Source organism: Cystoisospora suis (assembly GCF_002600585.1).
Source record: "Cystoisospora suis strain Wien I chromosome Unknown contig_870, whole genome shotgun sequence".
Classification (NCBI taxonomy): Eukaryota; Apicomplexa; class Conoidasida; order Eucoccidiorida; family Sarcocystidae; genus Cystoisospora; species Cystoisospora suis.
The window spans coordinates 20,438-42,227 of record NW_027153671.1 but is presented as its reverse complement, the minus strand read 5'-3'; the positions used below and the strand labels follow the sequence as shown (position 1 = coordinate 42,227).

At 46.2% G+C, this 21,790-nt stretch overlaps 3 protein-coding genes across 3 annotated transcripts in view; 2 read left to right on the top strand and 1 right to left on the bottom strand.

The window, feature by feature from the left end:
* Nucleotides 1-1,164, top strand: part of CSUI_002079 (transcription elongation factor spt4) — a 2,839-nt gene extending 1,675 nt beyond the window's left edge. Inside the window, exons 2-3 of the mRNA XM_068062281.1 lie at nt 1-47; nt 927-1,164. The exon at nt 1-47 is cut by the window's left edge and continues 65 nt beyond it. Coding sequence (XP_067925747.1) covers nt 1-47; nt 927-1,024 — 145 coding nt within the window. The 3' untranslated portion in view covers nt 1,025-1,164. The remainder of the gene's footprint in view (nt 48-926) is intronic.
* Nucleotides 1,165-4,524: 3,360 nt separating this feature from the next.
* CSUI_002078 (uncharacterized protein) lies at nt 4,525-5,665 on the bottom strand. The gene has a single exon (XM_068062280.1). It carries the CDS (start codon nt 5,236-5,238, stop codon nt 4,675-4,677), a length of 564 nt encoding a protein of 187 aa, XP_067925746.1. The 5' UTR covers nt 5,239-5,665; the 3' UTR covers nt 4,525-4,674.
* Nucleotides 5,666-5,780: 115 nt separating this feature from the next.
* CSUI_002077 (ankyrin repeat-containing protein) overlaps nt 5,781-21,790 on the top strand; it is a 27,223-nt gene continuing 11,213 nt past the window's right edge. Inside the window, exons 1-5 of the mRNA XM_068062279.1 lie at nt 5,781-7,585; nt 8,648-9,417; nt 10,632-12,106; nt 12,750-13,861; nt 16,482-21,790. The exon at nt 16,482-21,790 is cut by the window's right edge and continues 219 nt beyond it. Coding sequence (XP_067925745.1) covers nt 16,483-21,790 — 5,308 coding nt within the window. The 5' untranslated portion in view covers nt 5,781-7,585; nt 8,648-9,417; nt 10,632-12,106; nt 12,750-13,861; nt 16,482. The remainder of the gene's footprint in view (nt 7,586-8,647; nt 9,418-10,631; nt 12,107-12,749; nt 13,862-16,481) is intronic.

The window sequence follows — 21,790 nt, the reverse complement described above, 5'->3', positions numbered from 1 at the left end:
CATTATGAAGCCTATGTCTTCTTGGGTCGCTCGTCACAACAAACTTAGTAAGAAAGAGTTCGAGAAGAGGGAGAGGAAAGAACTGAAGAGAAGGGCTTTTCTCTGTTTTCTTCTTTCCTCAGATGCATTTTCTTTTCTTCGATATCTCAATATGTCACTTCGTTTTCATTCTTCTCCTTTCATACGAGAAGAAGGGAGAAGACAGTACGAGATAAGATGACTTGGCACAAGAAACGTCGGGACATCCAAGACGATAGACTCCCCTTCTTCTTCCTTGTATCGATTTCTCCTTTTTCTTCTTCAAGATATGTTCACAGAGAGTTATAAGTATATATACATGTTTATGCCTCATATGTATGTGTATATGTGTCTCTTGGATACATACACACTGTCGAGACGTAAGGCAGCGGAGTGCCAAAACTTATCGGTTCCTTCTTCAACAGGCAATAATTAATATTCAATAAATTTTAGTTTTAAAAAAGAAATATTTATAAAAAATAAAATCTTTTAAAAGTGTCGAAGAAGGAGTGCTGGGGAGGGAAAATCTTACAGTGCTGTATGACTGAGATGAGAGAAAGTGAGGATACACCTGGAGGAAGGAAGAATACAGGCAGCATATCTACTTGTATATAGTTCTTATTCAAGTGAATGAATGAATGAAACAATAGAAGAGAAAAACAGCTGAGAAGAACGGCTAGATGTTTTGGACTGTACGTACTGTCAAGTACGTATGTGTTACCTGGTCATATGTGAACAAGCGGTTTTTCCCTTTCGTCACAAACCGACGAAAGGGGATGTCGATCTGTCTCGCCCTCTATTCTTTTCGTTTCTCTCATCTCAGGGGGGTTTTCTTGCTTCTCCCTGGTAGACAGTTGCACATCTTTTGTCTCTGTGTGTTTACGTGTGTTCTTTCTCTGTTGTTGTAGCTGAGGTTGTCCCAGGATGCTACGCGGTATCTGTAGTTGGAGAGCTTCCCGAGTCTGTTCGCGATGATGTTCATCGGGCGTCTCATTACGCAGATTAGTGGCTACAGAGAGAAGTCTCTATATCATCCAAGTTCGTCTTCCTTCACAAGGAGGACAGAGTAAAGACGCCGTAGCGGCGACGAAGGCGAGGTGGAGAGGAAGAAGAAGCAACAAGGGGTTGTCGAGCAGCATCTCAACAACCCAGTGACGGAGGGCGAGATCGTGAGAGACATCTACATGCATGTGTATATATATATATATATATATAGTCTATGTCCTTATCTCTATATGTATATACGTACATACACATATGTAGCCATGGTATGTTGAAATGGCTGTGTTGTTGCATGCACCATGATGACGGGACCGGGAGGCTGAGTATTCGCAAGAGCAAGTGAGGATGTGAATCCGATGGAGAGGTGTATCTGTACGACTGGCTCTCTTTTATGTAGCGAAGAAAGGACGTCTCTTGTGATGTCTTTATTCTGTCTTATCAAAAAAGCAACTCAATGTTTTTCAGCGGAAGTCGGCGTTTTTTCCCTCCCTCTCACTATCTTACTAGTAAGCAGTATAGTGTTGCTAGGTAGACATTGTCAGTGGTATCAGATTGCCGGAGAGACGGCACGGACGGAATTCTTTCAGAATTCCCCTTTTTTAGCACCATCTGCTGTACTTCACAAGTCTAAGGAAGATATTCAGCATACGTGGGCTTCATTCAGTTCCAAGCCTTTTGCGAAAAAGACAGCCGGCAAATGCACGCTGTCCCAGACTAAGAGTCGAGACGAATGCATAGACGTCTCTCTCACCTGGATTGTTGTAGACGGCGATCTGTATATACGATGACTGACTCACTAAGGTAGATCCAGATTTCGCCCGGCGGCTTTTAGTACATAAAAGGAGGCCTCACACACAAGGTGAGAACATGATCCCCCTCTCTAGAACTCATTGGCGGCAAGAATCTTCATTATGCACCTCCGGTCAGTGGCTCGAAATGTAGCAGGTGCAGGAGAGTCCGACCCTTGCAGGGAAGTCTCCGCAGTAGTTTGGAAGTCCCAAGCAGTGCCAACAGAGGCTCGACAGTCGCTGGACTGGAGGCGTAAGAGAGGTTTTCTAAGGAAGATGGCAAGAGTCGATAGGGACGTGAAGAGAGTGATTGGCAATCGTAGATACTCCCCTTTCCAAGAGTTTGTGTTGGACGTGTACAAGAGTCAGGAACCATTTTAGAGCCTGGGGCCATCGGCAGCAAGCCGTCCGGAAAAAACTTCGGCCGAAAGGAGGAAATGAGGCTGATGTGGCCAGTGTGGATGTGTAGATTCTGCACATAAAATGTAGTAAGGGCGTGGGTGTAGCTACCTTACTGTGACGGAGACCAGGGGGTAGTCCAGACACTCCGTCTCGTAAACAAACGTCATTCATCTCCTGTAGGTGGACTCTCTGAAGCAGGTTAACAACGTTTGGACGCATCGATAAGGGAAGACATCCAGATTTTGTCAAGGAATGCGGACCAGTATGAAATGCCGAGGTGGCTGACGCCTTTCTCGGTATTTCCTTGTACAGCTGGCTGACCTCCTTAGGACTCAGCGAAGACATCACACCAAGCATCAACTTTCTAGTACGAGATTAGTCCCCCCCGTGTGTGCAACTACCAGTTAGTGATGTGAGAGGGCTATGGAGTCGAAATTCCAACTAGACACAGCAGGGCGTTCTGTGTTGTCTGAACATAAAAATTTATGCTTCTTCGGGATGGGAACCTGTCATTTGGTATCTAGCGACCATCGCCAACTTCTCTTCTTCTATCAGAGCTATCCGCTCGCTCGACTGAATTTGTTTCCCTGCAGATTCGGTACGAAGAACTCCGTGATAATCAGTAGATGCACTGGGCTACAGGGGGAGCAGGAGTATTCTCCCGATCTTGTAAGGCCTGACCTCAGATGAGAGTGACAGCAAGAAGGGAAGGACAGCGCGTTCCCTTTGTGTTCTCCACTGTATTTCTTCTCCGAGACAGAATTTAGTTCACGAAGCTGTCGTCCTTTTTTCAAGCCACCTAGTGCCCCCCTCTCAGGCTAGACAACAACGCCCGACAGCACGGGTGACTGTAATTTGTAAAACCCTTAAAACCATGGCGAAGAGTCTCGAGATGAAAGGAAAAAGGAGATGAATCACAAGTCCCCACCAAGTAAGTAGAGAGAAGCCGTCGCCCATAGCAGAGAGATCGTGAGAGAAGGACGTGTGCGTGACACACGCAACGATCTATCCAGTCTGCGAGAGGAAGAGTTACTGTAGATCCTTCCTTAATTTCATGCAATATCAGTGAAGGCGTGTCAGTACTGACCACAACGAAGAAAGGATGGTAGCGCTGAGGGCCTTCCAGAGTCACCCTTCCTCGAAAGAACCTCTGCCTTCTTGTGCTTCACTTACCCTAGCAAGGGGAAATCATGTATAGAAGGCGGCGCTCGTGAGACACAGGTTTGTCTGTCAGTCGGAAGCTGTTTGTGCATGGTCCCTTCACCACCCTCTCTATACCTGCCGCCCGACCAGAGAAGGGATAGCCCAGCTGAACCTTTGACGACCACTTCAATGAGACTCTCCCTCTGTTGTAGCCCCGGCAGCCTGGTTCAATCAGGTTCCCCGGAACGGGTGATCGGACGGTTGAAACATAGCGAAAGGACGTTACTGCTAAGCTCCGTTGGTTATGTTCTCGACAAAAACATTCATAATACAAGGCTGTCTTTTTTCCGGGCTCGTTCTGTTTGTAACCAGCTGAGTGCTCGTGCGAGAAGACTCTTCAATATCGAGGGTAGAGTGCGGTGCGTACTCCTGTTCGCGTGGCATTCTGCGACCGACGGCCAATAGAAATCTCCTCTCGTTCAAGAGTACCACCAGGAGACGCCAGCGAGTCAAAGAGAGGCAATTGTTTCCAGTAATGTGTATGTGTCCAGCCTGCTTCAAACTGGGACTGGGAAACCCCCAGACCTTCGCAAACTGGAAAAAGAACCTGCGGTTGCTTCTGGACGTATCTCGCACGGCGTACCCCACGCGTGTCCTTGCTGTGAACCCGGTGTACCAAAGCACTGTTGCTGGCTTTCCGCCTCTCAAAAACAAACACTTCATGAACCATGTAGCTACCGCACATCCCGACTGAGAGGTTGCATAGGAACGGGGAATGTGATATCCGTAAGCCGCGAAACATGAGAGGTCTACTGGGAGGTGACGACGCTCTCCGCCGTGGAACTACGCTGTGGATTTCAGAGGTGTTCACGGCGCTTCCTCCTTTACCCTTGACTGACAAAGATAGCTACGACAGGCGTGAGAGCAAGATGCTCCCTAGCCGACATACAGTGCGGGACTCGAAGACCACGTGAACCAGCGTAATGCAGCCGAGCTCGAATGACCGCTTAGCAAAGGAGACACTACTTCCACCGCGAAATCAGATTTACTGACTTTCAGGAAAGGGATATTCCTTCCTTAGCTCGCCCAAGTTCTTCACTCTCTTGAAGATCAATGGAGACCAGACGGCTCAACGCCGCAACCGAACAGACGTGAAGACGCACAATCCCAGTCCGTCGGCTGACAAGCTCAGAACGTCTATCACATTCACAAGACAGAGCCGCTCTAGAACGGTTTCGCTACCAAGCGCGGTTAATCCGGAGCGCCTGTTCCTCCTTACAGATACCACACTTCTTACACCAAGGACGCATTTCGCGGCCATTCATTCTGCTTCTAACGCGTTCGCAGACCGCCACAAAAAATGAAGCGACTGCCGTCCCCGACTCGTCCACTGTTCTAAGCAACCGCACTCTTGCGCTGCTAAATCCCTCTTCCGGCGTAGGCCGGCTTTTACGTTCCCGGCCGCGCAATGCAGCGGGCGACTGTGGTGCTCCAGTATGCTCATTCCCGTCGTCCTTCCGCCGTCGCTCTGCGGCAGTCCCATTGAAGTCAACAGTGCTCTACCAGCTCCCTTCTGGAAGAGGAACTTGGTTATCACCCCTGCGCTACGACGCTGATCCGAGACGCACTGCGTACATCTTATGGGAGCTGTCACACCGAAGAGACATACGATGCGGTGCTCTGAATTGCCTAGCCAATGCCACTGCATTGGACCAATGGGCGCACAGTCTGATGACCTGCTACAAAACCACACTGATTCTCTGTAATGCCCGTCCTGCGAACAACCGTCGTCCCATTGTCCAGAATTTTCTCCATGCGTCTTCAGAACGCCAGCGTCCAGAGAATTCTCTGGCGGCACCAGATGGCGATCCCCTATGACCGCCATTCTAAACAAGGCATGATTTAAATGCCTCTTCTTGCGTGAAAACGTCTCAAACCCCCCACAAGCATGTTGTCTTTCATTGATTTGCCGTCGCGACTGTAATTGATTGGTCTTCGAGCGAAAGAGGACTGACGTCACTTGGGGCCTACGGCGTGACGGATGACACCCGGTACAGAGTTCGACTTCATCTGGCGAAGCAAAACGCTGAACACCCAGACCAGCCAAGAAACAAGAGCTGTTTACCTAGAGACACCCGTATTTTAGCAGGACATACCAGAAAGTTGTCGGAAGAATGCCTCGCGGGAAGACGCCAAGGAGTACCACCCGCCTTGTTGCCGAATGACGATCAGCAGGGGTGAGGGGGTGATTGATTGACTGGTTGTGGGTCGGAACGGCGACCAGTGAGGGTCTCGAGAATGACGTTTCGTCGTATGGACGAAAAATCGATTTTGACCACCGTGGGATGATGATCCGCTGTCGGGATGATGAGGATTGGACACTGCCACTGACTTTTTCTGCCCCAGGCTACGACTAACACAAGAGCGAGAACACAAAGAAAGAAGATGTGACAACAAGAGTCGCCGTCGTCGTCCTTTCGTGAAAGAGCTGTCGCTGCCAGTGAGTGGGTGGGAGCTCTCGTCATTCTTCCTCTGCTGATCAATAATCGAGAATCACGCCTTTTTTGTGCGCTCTGAGTCAACGGCCAAAGTTTTGCAGCTCTCGTCTCTTTGTGTACAATTGTGTTCGTGCTGAATGAAGAAATCAGCAACGGAGAAGAAGCATTGACAGTCCTTGTTGCTACGATAATAGGGACATGTTCTCGGTTGTTGTTCGGGTCTCTCAGCGGAGCCGGCGTTCAGCCCCTTGGTTTTCATCGTTCTTTCCTTCTGTAGAAAGAGCAAGATGAGTAAATAGGAAGAAAGGAAAGAACAAGAACGAGCATTCTTGGTCGTCTTCATCCCCTACTTCTCTCGACGACCAACTATCCTTCGTCTGCTGTGTTTTCTCGAACCAAACAGACTCTCTTCATTCACTCGATCCATCGTTTTTCTTTCGATTCTTCCATCTGTTTCTTCGCTTAAGTTGTTGTAAATTCTTGTTCTTCTTCTTTTAGCTTTCGTATTTCTCTTTAGCGCAGCAGTTTTGTGTGCTCCTACTCGGTGCGGCCTCAAAAAACACGACGCTTCGTCTGGTTGCATTTTACGTCAATTTTTTCTTTTCGGCGCCGATCTTGTTCCTTTGAAGAGTTCGTCAAGCTGTCTTTCTTTCTATCCCGTTGAGTTGCATGTTCTTCTCGTCGTTCCGTTTTTTTTTCTCTAGAATCTCTCTCCAGTTTCGCCGTGCTCTTTCGATTTTTTTTTTTCGCGGTGGTCCTGTCTGTCTTTTCTTCTCGTGTGACTGCGATTGATTGATTCACTTTTGCGCTCCTCCTTTTTTCTCCCACTTCTCTCTCTGTCAGAAGCTTGGCGTCTTCGCCTTTTCTGTCTTTCTTCACATGTCAGCTTTTCTACACGAGAACTGGAAAGAAGACAAACGTTTGTAGCGCTCGAAGGCGCTCCCCGGGGGTGGCCGAGGCCATCCACCATCGGGCCAGCAGCCCGGCCGGTGGTGGAGCATCTTCTTTTTCCTCATCTTCATCGTTTTTCTTACGTTGCTGCACAGTCTTCACAAGGCATTTTTTCCGGGAGTGCAGCAGGAGAAGATTCTCTTGTAATGTTATGTCAGGCAGGAGGAATGTTTTCTCTTCAGTAAGACTGTGGCAAATTGATGGACTGATTCTTTTCTTCATGACTTGCTACTTTATCTAATTCACTCGACAAGTTCGTCGTAGGGGAGTAAGAAGAGTTTCTGATTCTTCTGTCTTGTTGTACTCTCGGCTCTCGTCTACCTACCTTCGGTTTGGTAGAGAGCTCGTCTTCAGGACGGCACCCTCCTCACTGTCCTTGACTCGTCGAGGAGTCTCCAAACAAAAACACCATGGAGAGTCGTCGGGGCAGTAGTTGTCAGCTCCACTCCAGTAGGATGGTCCTTTGACATCCAGAAGAACCTCGGCAGCATCGAAATCCCTTCATCAGACATCGGCAAACATCGGCGGCATCAGGGGATTAGAGAGAAGTAGCACAACTCAACATAACAAAAGTCACTCGACCGTGAGGAGGAGGAGCGGCTCAGGGGGGGGGACGGACCGGACCGTCTTCAGGGGGGAGAGAGGAAGATTTGAGGACGGGGGCATCGCCTCTGTTTTCTGTTGCTTCGGGTTTTGACGTGGTATTTTTCCTTAACAAGAGGAAGCAACGGACGGACGGGGATATCATCATCAAATACAAACGACAGAATTCCGGAATATCACGTAAGTCAGAGAAAAGAAGGGGGCAGGAAGTGTAGATCGGGGTCGCACATGATTGTGCGAACGTTTGATTGTTGTGTTAGTCCTGAGCTTTTTTCTCGTACCTGTCGGGTATCCCCAGACTCCAGGAATTCAGGTGTATCTACAATCCGTCAGGTTTACGGACACTCCAATACCTTTCAGGGGTATGTACACTCGAAGATCATTCAGGTGCTGAACAAGCCAAAATGTCTCGTATGTGACACTGTAAAATAGTTCAGGCGTATGTACACTGCCATATCATTCAGGTGCATGTACACTCCAGTATCATTCAGATGTATGTACACCGCAATATTATTCAGGTATATGCACACTCTAATATCATTCAGGTGTACGTACACTCCAATATCACTCCAGTATCATTCATCTGCATCGGCAGTCCACGGTATGTACACTCCAGTATGACTCAGGTGTATGTGCAGTCCAATATTCATTCAGGTGTATGCGCACTCCAATATCATTCATTCAGGTGTATGCGCACTTCAATATCATTCATTCAGGTGTATGCACACTCCAATATCATTCATTTTGCATCGGCGGTCCACGGTATGTACACTTTCAAACCGTTCAGGTGTATGTACACTCCATAGGGTGTATGCCGATAATTCGGGTGCATGTAAATATCGTCTCAATCACGTAGGTGCACCTCGGGTAGCACAGACTCGTGTACATGCGATCGTTACATCCTGGTCTCCATACCGTCATAGATTCATTTGCTTCCGAGAGTTTCTCGACGGCCTTTCCATGTTCATGAGCACGTTCGTTTCCCGGTGAGAAGTGTAAGAAGGATTCGTGTCTTCTTCCTCTTTTTTATGTGTGCTACCTAAGTCTCATTTTTCCTCTCATTGGCGATCTTCCTTCTTGATCCAAAGACCAGCGCCCGATCGATAGTGTGTTAGAGTTAGTATTGTTTCGGATGCTTGTGTAGATCTGTAATTGATCTCTTCGCTTGTCTTTTCTGTGCGATTCCAAATTCATCAGGAACCTTTTCTTTTCTTCTTTTTTGTGTTGTCTTTTTCTTCTCAGCTATGAAGAAGGAAGTGATATCATGACGGTAGTTCCCTTCTTTACTTTTCGGTGATCATGCGTTTTTCTTTTTTCTCTTTTTTCTTTTTTACGATATGAACAAGAACGAGCGACGTGACGGGCGCTTGGACAAGTAGTGATATTTAATTGAAGAGGCTACTGCTTTCGACCTCCTCTTCATTTTGAAAGTTTGGATTTCTACATTGATTGAAAGCTTGATTGATTGCTTGGTTCGTCCGGTCCTTCACTGCATTCTCATAGAGATCCGCGCACACATACACATACACATACATTCCTTACACAGCATACATGTATGTACACGTATATCTTGACAGTAGTATCACCATCATTTGTTTGAATGATCTTCATCTCCACCCGTCATCGTCATCGTCATTTTTCAGCTGTACAGACGGAAAAGCTCTTACCAGTCAAATCCCGATCATCATCCATCATCCTTACCGTACGTAATTTAGCGCCTCCTCCCCTTTTTCAAATGAGGCCGAAGGGGTGGCGTTGGTGACAAGAAGAAACAAGAAGAAGGAAAGAGGAGGAGAATGTATCTATCATCTGTCTTCTTCAGCTGACGATATCATGCTTCTTGGAGAAGAGAGTTGAACAGGGAGAAGAAGACTGAAAGAGAGACAGATAGGTCAACACACTTTTTGCAGACTTTCAGAAAAGTTTCATTGATTCTAAGAAGGAAAGAGGGAAGAAAGGAGATAGTCGGACGGATAAGGGACGTCTTTATATCTCATCTTACCGTCTTTCTCGTAAGTTTGATTGGTATTGATAGATAGGTAGAAGACTGTCGGTCATCTCCAACAGTAGGAATCCTAGTACAGTCTTTCCTGCTTCGCTTCCACTCTTTCTCTTCTCTCTCTTATATTTCAAATCAGAGAAAGAGATTACCATCATATTGGGAAACCATCATTCATTGTCAACAGGGCTCAAAGGGGGGAAGGAGAGAGAAAGCAAAGACGAGAGAGAAATAGAGTCAAAGAAGGAAATTTTCATCGTTCTTCTCGCGCGTGATCTAACTCTCTTTCTCTCTCGACGTATATAGATGTATAGTTCGATCTACTTACTTTCTTACATGGGTAAAACGTATACAGCAATTATTCAATAAGTGAAAGGTGTTTCTAGGTTATGTACATCCTATATCCCTCCTCTCTATATCTATATCCATCCATACGTAATATGCGCAGATTCTCCGTATGAGGATGTGACTATTGATGTATGATGCAGTGTATACGTAGGTGTATGTGCAGATGTATGGTATGATCGTCATCTCAATCAAAATGAGCTTTTATCGGCCAGTCTCAAACAGACTCCTGTCATCATTATAAGAAGAAGAAGACGACGACTCTTTGGGTCTGTTGTCATTCATGTAAGTGTTGTATGATTTCTCTTCGTTCCCCGGGTGTGGATTAGCCATTCAGAAGGTCTGTTCTTTTTCCATGTGGGGGTTAACCTTTTCCGAGGGATCCTGTCCATTCTACCTGTATCTCTTCGAGCTGTAAGAGACGTAGGAGATGTGATGTACCCTTCTTCTCTGTAACATACGTGTTAAGGAGTTCATGAAGGCGACTCAGATGAAGACGGCTAGCTATTGCGAGTTTTACGCCGTCATCGTCATTTTCCTTCTTCGAAGTGAGTCATAGCCGTCAGAGACAGTTTCGAAGCAGATAGCTAGGTTCATCCTATTTTCCTTATTATCTTCATTCTTTCTTCTTCATCGGAAAAAAGAAACTCTCTTTCTAGGAGATCAATAGAAAAGAAAGTCTCCTTTTTTATTTTCAGCATCCTCCTCATCGTTAGCATCATCATCATCATCGTACATACATCCGCTCTCTCACCCTTCTCCATCTTTCTTCTTATCAAAGAACAGGGATTTCGTACCTCCCCGTCCAGGAGCCCAAGTGATATGTATAGACGGGTGTATTGATGCATGTGTTGTATATGTGTGTGTGTCTTTGAGGTGTAGAGTGGCGATAGTCTTACTAGCCGTTTGGGGGAGCTGACGAGGAAGAATAAAGACGACGAGTGAGGGGCGTGGAAAAGCGGAGGAAGAAGAAAGACAGAAAGAAAGAAGTGTTGTGTGGATGTTACGGGAGTGATGTGGTTCTATGCAAAAGAAGAATAAGTAGACTATACCAGAATCGGTAAAACTCTTCAGTGTAGCATCACGAAGATTAAGAAGGGTCTTTCCTATTTGACGGTGCATGCATACGTGCATGAAAAGACATAGAGGAAAAGGAGTTATCAAGAGAAACAACACAAGAAGGAACAAGGACACTACTTGGATCGGTCAGTCCAAAGACATACACATAGCTACCTACATCTGAAGCGAAGCAACAAGAAGGTCATTGATCGGAGATTATGCTCTGGGGGACAAGGGAAGCATAGAGAGCTAGCTCAAGAGAACTTTTCTTTCCTTCTTCCTCTTCATCGAGAAGACCCAGGAAGAGAAAGAAGAGAACTCCGTCATCGTTTGCAAGACGTGTTTACTTTGGGTCGTTTTGAAAGAGGGCTAGGGAGAGTGGATTTCTCCCTGATCTTCTGAGGACTGGACGAGACAGAAGAAGAAGTGAGCAGGAGCTTCTCCTTTCCGTCAAAGAGAGGTGGTGACTTCGTAGAAGTGAGAAAGGAAGGGGTTGGGTTGAAGCAGAGGTCAAGGAAAGAAGAGGAAGAAGATCGAGTTGCGGTGTATGTACACCAGGCGTGTATGACCATAGAGCGAGAAGGTGGATGAGACTTGAGGGATATGAAACATGAGTAGAGTTGGACCTGCGATCAGTGTTGTATGCATTTCGTGAGGAAGCAAGCAAAGAGGAAGGAAAGAATAGAGAAAGGAGGGGGCGCAGGAAAGCGCGAGAAACAGAGAGAGTGCAGTTGTTTCATGAGGCCCATGCTGTCTTGAGTAATAGAAAAATACTCTCCCTGAGACAAGCTTTTATCGTGTATGTTCTTACCAAATCATACAATACTTTCATCGTTGTATTCGACAAGGTATAGGAATTCTTACCATACGTAACGTACATATCTATATGTATGTGTGAGAGAACATGCTTCTCTCTCTCTTCTTTGTCTATTGAAGAGATATCTGTCGACGTTTTTCTTTACTTCCCGCAGTGTTTCAGATTGTCGACGTTCACGTTGAAGCAGTCGTTTCCTCTGTCTCTGGCATTTTCTACTTTTCACTGGTTTTCATTCCTTCCACATCATCTGCTTCCCCTTCTCCTTTCCCTAACATATGCAAGTGAAGGAAAAGAAGATTCTGAGGTTGCTCGAAGTAAACGTCGTAGGAGGAGGAGATCTGAAGAAGAAGACGAGACACACCCGTGAAGACACGAACTGCGGTTGGGGTCACGGTTGGGGTGTATGTACACCTGGGTGGGAACTAGAACGTGGTGTATGTACACCTGAAGAATAGTTCTACGTCGGCACCCCCTTCAAGTAGTAGGTCTTTAAGAACGGTTCTCCTTGTTACCAATGACGACGGGCTAAAACACTTTTACGACGATAAAAGCATCAGTTCCTCGGCTTCGTTTCGTTCACCTCTCCTTTCTCATCTTCTTCCTTCTTCTTCAATCCCGTGTCTAGGTATCTTCTTCTATGCAAGCCGGAGGGGGTGAGGTCAAGAAAAGCAGAGAGAAAGATCGCTCTTCTATCTCTGACTCTGTCCTTGGTTTTATCATTTGACAGTGTATGTACATGTAGATGATAATGATAGTAATATTTGGATCGGTCCCTCTCTCTCGTTCTGCTCGTCATCATTGACTCTCTACTGTGTCACATGTTCCTCATCGTATTTTCTTTCCCTTCTTTTGCTTGCTAGAGTCAAGAAAAAGCAGAACAAAGGGGTCTGTCTGTCTGTATGACGAGACAGCGGGGGGGCATTCGTATGCTGCGCTCGTTGGTTTTCCTAGAAGAAACGAGAGAGAGGAAAGGACATCTTCTTCATTTGAATCGTCTTTTCTCAAGAGGAATGAAAGAACGGTCATTATTCTCATCCTCCTCTCAGAGTGTTGGTTCCGGTCTTCGATTTCGTTTCTTTCTTGACTCCCCCTGCCGTTCTTCTTCTCCTTCTTCCTTTTCTTAGGGGTTAGAGAAGAAAAGGAGGAGAAAGAGAGAGAGCGAGGTCGAAACTGAGTGAGGCTACAAGGAAGAAGACGACAGAAAGAAGAAGAACAAGGGACATTGTTATGCTCTATCGCTCCGGCACTGTCTTCTTTCTTTCTCTCTTGGCGTCTATTCTCATCATCTCATAATTGTCACCAGCCTCCCTTTCTTTCCTTTCATCGATCATCCCTTTCTTCCGAAATTCTCCCTTCATCTTTGTATGGGGAGAGAAGACGACGAGTCATCCTTCTAGCATGTCTCTCCTGAACACTTCTTTCATCTTCTCGTGTGATCTATCTACCAACTACGGCGATAACTACTATACTCCTAACTACCAGCCTGCACTTCGTCCTCTTCTTTCGTCTTTCCTTCCATCATCATCTTGTTACTTTTGCGTGTGTTCACGTCGTCTTCTTATTCTCCCTTCCCCCCCCCTTCCCCCCTCCCTTATCTCATTTTCTCCCTGGTTTTGTTCCTCATGTCATTCCTTGACTCTTGAAAGATTCAGAGAGAGTTTTCTTTCATTCTTCTTTCAGATGAAATTTTTCTTCCCCCTTCGTTCTAACTCTTCGGTTCTACCCCTGCTCGTGTGTGCCTATTATTCTTCGTAGCTCCTCGTCATCTCTCTCTGCTTTCTTCCTTTTCCTTTCTTACATACGTTCGAATGCGAAGCTTCGTCACCTACATGACGGTGTTATTATTGCTATGATGATCTTCCGGCTTTCCTAGCTAATGAAGTTTTCGCCTGCCAATGGAAAGAAAAGAGAAGAGATAGTCATTGTAGAAAGAGAATAAGAGTGAAGGTTGAAGAAGAACAACGGGCAGCAGCAGAAAGAGCTCATCGTCATTTCATTATCTTATCCTCTTCTTCGTCTTCTCCGTCGTCTTTCTCTTGGCATTTCCTATAGCCATTAGATGAAGGTTGTGTATAAGCATGCGAGTCATGCAGTAGGAAGGAGAGACATGGGGCTTTGATGGGAATGTTTAAGACGATGAATGGGATTGGTTTTTCTTCATAGCTAAAGATATTTAGATAGATTTGAGAGAAGAGAAAGAAAGGACGGACGGACGACGAGGGGTTGCAAGTTTCGAGTAAGAGAAAAAGGCTCTGAGGGAGTTCCAGGAGGAGGCATTTGGATTCTAATTCCTCTATCGGTGCGACCATCCTCGCAAAGACGAAGGAGGATATATATATATATATATGATGATTCACACCATTCATTCCTCTTTCTCTACAGAAAAGAGATGAATGAGGATGATATGATGTCATTCAAAGGAGAAAGGAAGTAGAGATCAATAGATGTATGTAGAAAAGTGTTGAAGTAAGTAGAGTCATATAATAGAATAACAGAGAGATTGTGGTATCTGCTATTAGAAGGTATTTCATGAAAGACATCGAAGAAGAGGGGTCGTGATCGACTATCTTTTCTTTGCATAATATATAGGTAACAGCAATTTTCTGGATCAGATTAAGGTAGTAGATAAAGAAGAGAGTGAAGAAAAGCTTTTCATAGCAGAGGAGGAAGAAGGAGGCGTTTCAACACGCCTTTCTTAAGTACCACGACATTCACGACTCTTCTTCTTACTGTAATTATAGATTGTACAGGAGGTTAATGGTGATGAGGATGACGTGATATGATCGGCATTCCACAGCTAGTTATGCAACAGGAAAAGATACGTAGCATCATCTGCCGAGAAGCTTAAGTAAGGTAGTCTTCTTGCTGTCTCGTTCCTTCTTCTCTATACATATCTGTATATGATAGATCCTACATGTAGATACATATGTGTGTGTGTGTGTCTGTCTGGATCATATTACCACCATACTACCTGTCTATGTCTTTCTATGTATGTATGTAGTGTATGAGGGTGTTGTGCTTAAAAGAGACTGATCGTCAGCACAATAGCAGGTTATTATCGTGTGATTTGAGACTAAGGGTTATGAGTAGTTCATTCGGTTAACGAGTTGAAGGAAGGGACAAAGGAAAGAAGAAGAAAATAGTCTTCTTCTTTCAACGTGTTTCTTCTATTGTTCTTCCTCAGTTTCTGTCCATATAATTTGTCTTGCTTCGTCTCTAATGGTGTGTATGCCTATATATGATACATCTGTATACAGATGGAGTCTGCCGTTGGGGCTTATGTATGGGTGATGTGATAGTATCTGTATGTAACTACGCATGTATGCTATGTATGCACAAGATATGGCCAGGGCGCGTTGACGGTTGATGCTGTCTATCTTAGTAGAGAATCTAAGCGCCCCGCTGTGTTTTGATCACGTCCTGTTCTCGTCTTCTGGAGTAAGAAAAAGAATAGTCTTACTAGTCAGATCGAGAGGAGAAGGGGCTGTTTCATATGTGTATATACTTCGCCGAATATCTTTCAAAGCATATATGATGGTGCGCCGTCTTTGATATATGACTCGATCCCTCGGGTTTTCTTGTCATTCGCTTTTCTCAACATCTTCCTTCGTATACTCCCTTTAGTCTCGTGTTTCTTCGCTTCTTCTTCTTCTTCATGACCATCTATCTTTATCTTTCGGTATCTCTTTGTCTCGTTAGATTTCTTTCTTCCACGACGTTCTTGAGTGTGTATCTTTTACGATAGTGAGGAAGGATATGTATCTCGTACTTGTCCTCTTAGGAAGACCTGTACACCCTTTTCCTTTTTCATATTGTCCTCCATATCTTGTTCGCTTCTCTCACTAGTCTCTCTACCAAATAGAAGAAGAAGAGGCAAGAGTGGAAAGAAAGAAAAAGATAAATACACGGCAGATAAATAGGAGGCGCATCTATGCTCCTTCAGTTTTGTAGTAGGAGGATAGAAAGAGGTAGATAAAGAGACGTTAAGTAGAAGAGAGGTAGAAAGAAGCCTTCGCGCGAGGGAGAAGACATAGACTATTCTATTTTCCGTGTGATCAACACCTGTTCATAAGGCTATATATGATAGTCGTTTCATCATAGAGTTGATAGGAACGTTACTTACTTACATCCCATATCGACAACGATCGAGGGAAGAGAGGAAAGGAAAGCGGTGGAAAGCTTTCCACGGTGTATATGCGTCTATGTATCTCCCCCTGTCTCCTCTCATCATACACCGAGAAGTTTCTTGGATGTCTCATCAGTCGGACGTGCTTTTAAGATAGTATGGAAGAGATTTCTTCTTCTGATTCAACCCTTCCTTATAGCGTAGTAGCTTGGCTCTCTATATCCTCTCGAGGATTCATATACGTAGTCTACATCTCTCTGTATCTATAACTAGATATAGGCATATATACGCTTATACATACGTGGTCTATATGATGGTATCCTTCTTATGAGGAAGTATATATGCGAAAGTGCCTAAGTTTCTCTCATCCAACAAGATCGAGGACGCGGTATTGTATTGATGCGCTAGTGCATGTTGTATACGACGCCTGTTCGTTGAGGCTCTATCTCTCCATACTTCAAGAATAGGTAGATGATAGATAGAGAGTATCGTGAAAACGATCCAAACAGGCCATCTCTTTATCAGTCTGAGAAGATTACTATAAGCGTAGAGTGGGATAGATACATAGATAGGATAAAGAAAGACATATCGTGATCCTAGGAGGACTATAGAAAGAAGAAGGAAAGAGTAGCTTTGGCGGAAGGTAAAAGAACAAAGGATAGAGCGACTCGTGTGGGACGCTTTGTGCTCTCTCGATCTCTTTCTTCTTTTTCATCGAAATGGATGGAAGAATGACGACTTCAGTCTCCCCCTCATCCAAATCTGAGGGGGTAACGATGACCAATCTCGTGGATGGAGGAGGTTTAGGTGTAGGAGGAAGTCCGTCGTCATCATCTTCTTCTCTCCCTTCGGCTTCTTCTTCTGCCTTGACGAGTAGCCATCCCTCATCACTGTTGGAGGGTGTCGTAGGGCGTCAGCAACAGCAAGGGCAACAACTTCCACAGTCATCAGAGAGAAACCACCAGGAGCAAGGGAAGGAAGAAGAAGAAGGTGAAATGAGGGAGCCGGACGACGTCTCAACACACAACTCTATCACGAATAGTCATCATAATGTCATGTCTTCAGGCAGTCATCCCCCAAGTGATCATCAGTATCATCTTGCTTCTCCTTCTTCTGGACTGCCGAGTGGCGTCATAACTTCTTCTTCTGCCTCTACCTCTCCTCCTCTTCCTCCTACTGCTACTACTACCTCTTTAGCTTTCCCTAGTAGGAGTGGGGAATCTCAGGATGGTCATCTTGCAGCAGCAGGAGGTCGGGGAAAGAGTGAAGAAGAAGTTTCTCTAGATGAAGAGAAGAGCCAAATGACGATCACATTGAAAACTACGACGACTAAAACGACAACAACGACCACGACTACAAGGACGACTACGCAAACAACTACCGTACAGCAGCAGCAAGAGCATCAGCAAGAGTCAGCGTTATTTCGTTCTTCTGACGGTGTGTGTTCTTCTTCATTCTCTGTAGGAGATACGAATGATACACAGCAATATCTGTCGCAGTTATCCTCTCAAGAGCATGCAGTCCCTCGGGATGTTCTCCAAATTCCCCTAATGACGACGACAACGACTTCTACAACCACTGAGAATACAACGACGAGCTTCTCTACAGTGACAGGTGACCCTCCGTCTCTTCTTCCTTCAGGGATCTCAGCTGCTACGTCATCTTCCTATACTACAGCGACCTTGGAGAAGGAGACTTCAAGAGGCATAGAGAGTGTACCAAGGGGAGAAGTCGTAGAAGGAGAAGAAATGAAGAAGACGGCAAATGGCAGGATAGGTGGAGAGATGGTGACAGTCATAGGAAGAAATGGAGAAGAAAGAAAGAAGATAGAAGGAGGTGAAACAGAATGGAGTGGTGGAGTAGTAGTGGGAGCTGAGAGGAGAAATGAAGTGAGAGAACAACACCAACAGAGGGAAGAGCAGAAGAAGAAAGAAGAGATGTGTGTGTCTTCTTCGCAAGGGGGAGAAGGAGGACAAGATGTGAAGATGATGAACTCGTCATGTTCTTTCACCTCTTCATCTCCTTCCATAGAAGGAAAGACATCGATGCTATCGTCTAGTGCCACCATTGAGACTGTCCGGACAGGAGAGATGATGAATTTCCCCGGTGAAGGAGTAGAGGTGATCAGAAGAAGAGAAGAAGAAGACTCTCTTGATGCATGCATGATGGATAGAGATGAAGAAGAAAATCAAAGGAGGCGGGGAAGAATGGAAGAGGGGGAAAGGATGATAGGAGGAGAGCAGGACGGGAAGACAGGAGGACAGATGAGCACTATTTCATCATCTATTCTCTATGATACAGAAATGACAAGAAAGGGAGACACTTGCATGGAAGGGATGAACGGTGTTCTTGCTTCAGATCCAACAGGGGCAGCAGCAGCAGCGTCACATCAAATAGGAGCAGTTTTAGGAAAAGGAGGAGAAGGGGTCCGCGTCGTCACGGAGCAGACGTATGTCTCGCCGCCTCAGTCATCATCCTCATCAAGTGGAGATGAGAGGCGTAGTAAGAAGATAGAAGAAAGTGAACTACACCAGAAAGAAAGTTCACTCCTTCCTCCTCCTTCTCCAACCACAGGGGGGTCGGCATCTTCCATACCTCACCATACAACTGTAGAACAGGATATTACAATGGAGACGACTACCGCGGGGATAGGACCACTTAGTAGTATAAGTGAGCAACACCCAAATCATCATCTTCTTCACGCTAGTCCGATGTCTATACCTCCTCCTCCTTCTTCAACAGGCCCACCCCCCCCACCTTGCACTACAGAAGATTCCAGGCATCAGCATTCTCTTCCCACTAGTACGACTGTGACGACTACGAATACAGAAGGTACAGCGTCCCCACATCTTGCCTCTGAAACAGCCTCTACAGCAACCACTACTACGACTACTACTTCCACGACAACGACCACGAACACAACAGTATCCAACACTCTTCTACAGCATGACAATACGGATAAGAAGACTTCCTTCGGGAAAGCGGGAGGTGTCTCTACACTGGCACCAGTCCTAGCAGCCTCATCTTCATCTCCACCACAGCAAGATCAACAGCCGCCTCGTCAGGTTCTCTCCTCTACGCCGTCTGGAGGCCCAGGCTCTAACTCTTCTTCTTCGCATGTAGACGGAGCGAATGAGGGAGCAGTGAGAATGCCCATGCATACCTCATCGGCTGTAGACATGATATCAATGAACAAGAATGAGGTGGATAGTCGTCATCATTCAACGAATCATAGCACACAGCAGCAGAATGGGGAGCAGCGCTATGTTGTTCTTCCTTCTTCTTCGTGTATCACAAGTACAGGATGTATCGAACCGGGTGGCAATGCGATGGTTGTGAATAAGGATGGACTAACTCTCATTATCAAGCCTCAACAAGGAATGTCTTCTCTTACCTCTAGCGGGACGGCTCATAATACACCTCCTACTAATCCTTCGTATGGAGGAGCTCCTGCTCTTACTCAGACGCCGGGAGGAGAAGGTTGGGTTGGAGACTCTTCCTGTACTTCCAAGCATCATCACTTTAATGGAAATTCTTCTGTTGGGGTTCCTGGAGGTGGTAGTTCAGCTCCTATTCACCCCCCCGTATCCACACCCTTGCATGCAGTTTCGTCAGCGACATATCCTGAGAAGAGCGGAGGAGGAGGAGCCGCCGTAGGAACGCAGGCCCCTTCAGATCTCACATCTCGTACATGTTCCATAGAGTCAACGAATGACGGGGGTGGAGGTGGGGCAGGCAAAGAAGATGAAGAAGAAGTCGATGCAGAGCTGTCGGCAAGAGCAGAAGCGGCTGTGGATATAGCTGTTGCTGCTGGCGCTGTCAATTTGTCAGGAGGTCGAGGAAGTGGGTGTGCTGCTCCTCGTTCTTCTTCTCGTGCAAATACACTTCATTCCGCGGGAAATGCGGTGATCTCAACCACCGGTGGTCCAGCTTCATCTTCCTTTTCTTCAACAACGGGAGCAACCTTCTTTCCTAATACTAGTGGGGGAGGTGGTATGATGGTCAATCCTAGCCAGCATAGTAGTACTTCTCGTAGTAGCCAGTACAGTGTTGCTTCTTCTTCGTCGTCTGGAAGTCCGGGAGGGGGGGGTGCGTGTGATATGATGAAGGGGACAGGTAGTGGCTCGGGAGATCAACAGCAACAGCAGTCTTCTCGATTACGAAGAAACGCCAGTACAAGCATGAGCCGTCTTCCTTCAACTTCCTTCAATAATCCTGGTGCGCCAGCGGGNNGGGGGGGGGGGTCCTCATCTTCATCCCGTAAGAAGGGTGGGGGGGGTAGTAATGTATCTCCACCGACACCGAATGATGGATGGAAGGAGATTCTGAAGTTGGTTGAGGTGTATTTAGATGTGGAGAGTATCCTACTGTTAAAGCAATGTGCTCGATTGTTTTATCGACATAAGTATCGTCCTTATGATGGAATCCTTCGCTTTACAGCTTTCCGTGGGTATGATCCGAAGGTCTTAATGGAGTCTATACTTCCTCTTGCATGTCGATCTATCCATCCATCGATACGTGAAAAAGGTTTATCGTTAGATTTCAGTCATTGCACACTCATCAAAGATGTGGGTGTGGCACGTCTTATGGATGCTGTTCATGGGGAGAAAGAAGAGAATCAGATCTTAGGCAATTTGAAGTCTCTCTGTCTAGATTTTGGCTATGAAATCACAGATAAAGGCCTCTGTGCCATGTTAACGACATACCTACCCCATCTTGAAAGGGTGTCCTTACGGTGTGCACGGAGTACCGAGTTGACCTTCCTTAGTGTCATCAAGCATCTAAGCAGCGAAAGGTGGCCTAAGCTCATCGCTTTCGATGCCAGCTTCACCAATATCTGGCTTGAAGCGGCGACGGCGATAGCGGATTGTCTTTTCATGAATGCTGCGAGAATGACGGCCTTCCAAAGAGAACTGCAGCAACAAGAAGCGGAAGAAAAACTCCGCAAAAGGCATCAGGAAGAAGAACAACAGCAGCAACTACTACTACTTCAAAGTAGAGGTGCAGGAGGCGGTGGAGGGGGGGGGTATGTAGAAGATATTACGAGTCAGCATGCTCAAGCGCATCATCCTTCTCATTTCAATCAACAGGAACAACAGCATCATCATCTCTCTTCATTTCAACAACCCCCCGAACAAGCAGATGTCTCTCGAGGTGTAGGGCAGTCAATGGTGGGTCAAGGGTATTCTGGAGCGACGATGACGACTCCTCACAGTCATCACTCAGATGCGCCTCGTCCACCAGAGACAGAAAGTCATCATGGAGGTCAACACCTAATAGGGGGAGGAGATCTAGGAGGAGCAACAACTGCCGCTTCTCCCACCGCGACAACTCCGACATGGGGAGTGATGAATAGCAGTCAAATAGGAGAGGGTGGGGTGGTGGTGGGAGAAGGAGGAGTAAGAGAGAACAGACGTGAGACGTCTCAGCATGAAGGAAGAGGTGATATTATGTCTCTAGCAGAAGTCCCAGTGCTAGCACCGACAGGAGGAGGTGAAGAAGAAGAAAAGATGATGTCTCAGAATCCAGGGCACCCTCAGGATGACACAACAAGAAGACGGGAAGAAGGGATGAATGACGAAAACATGGAGGAGAGGGACAGTCAAGAGAACAACAACATAGTTACCACAGCAGGAGCAGCATCTATACCTGCGACTCTTCATGATCATCATCTACAGGCTTCTTCACAACAGCAGAATGGAGGAGCGATGCCGCTGCTCCGGCAACAGACAGGAGGACAAGGAGAAGAAGCTCATATGTCTTCTCCGAATTCTCTAGGAGAGAATGTGACAGGAAATGCCTCTATTCCTCATCATGGTCTCAACCTTCAGTATCACGAGGCGAATTCAACTCTTCCTCCGTCTTCATCTTCTCAAGGTATCATGGCAGTTGGCGCGCCGAACGGTTCTTCTTCTTCTAGAGATGTTGTAGGGTTTCCACTGCAGGATCAAGGTTTAGTGGCTGCTAATCAACAGTTTGAAAATCTGCAAGGACATCAGCGTCAACCTTCATCCAGCACATTTCAGTATGGCGGGGGGG

Bases quoted from the DNA above. Each gene is read 5' to 3' on its own strand.
- CSUI_002078 (XM_068062280.1), bottom strand. From the start codon at position 5,238: ATGGCGGTCATAGGGGATCGCCATCTGGTGCCGCCAGAGAATTCTCTG.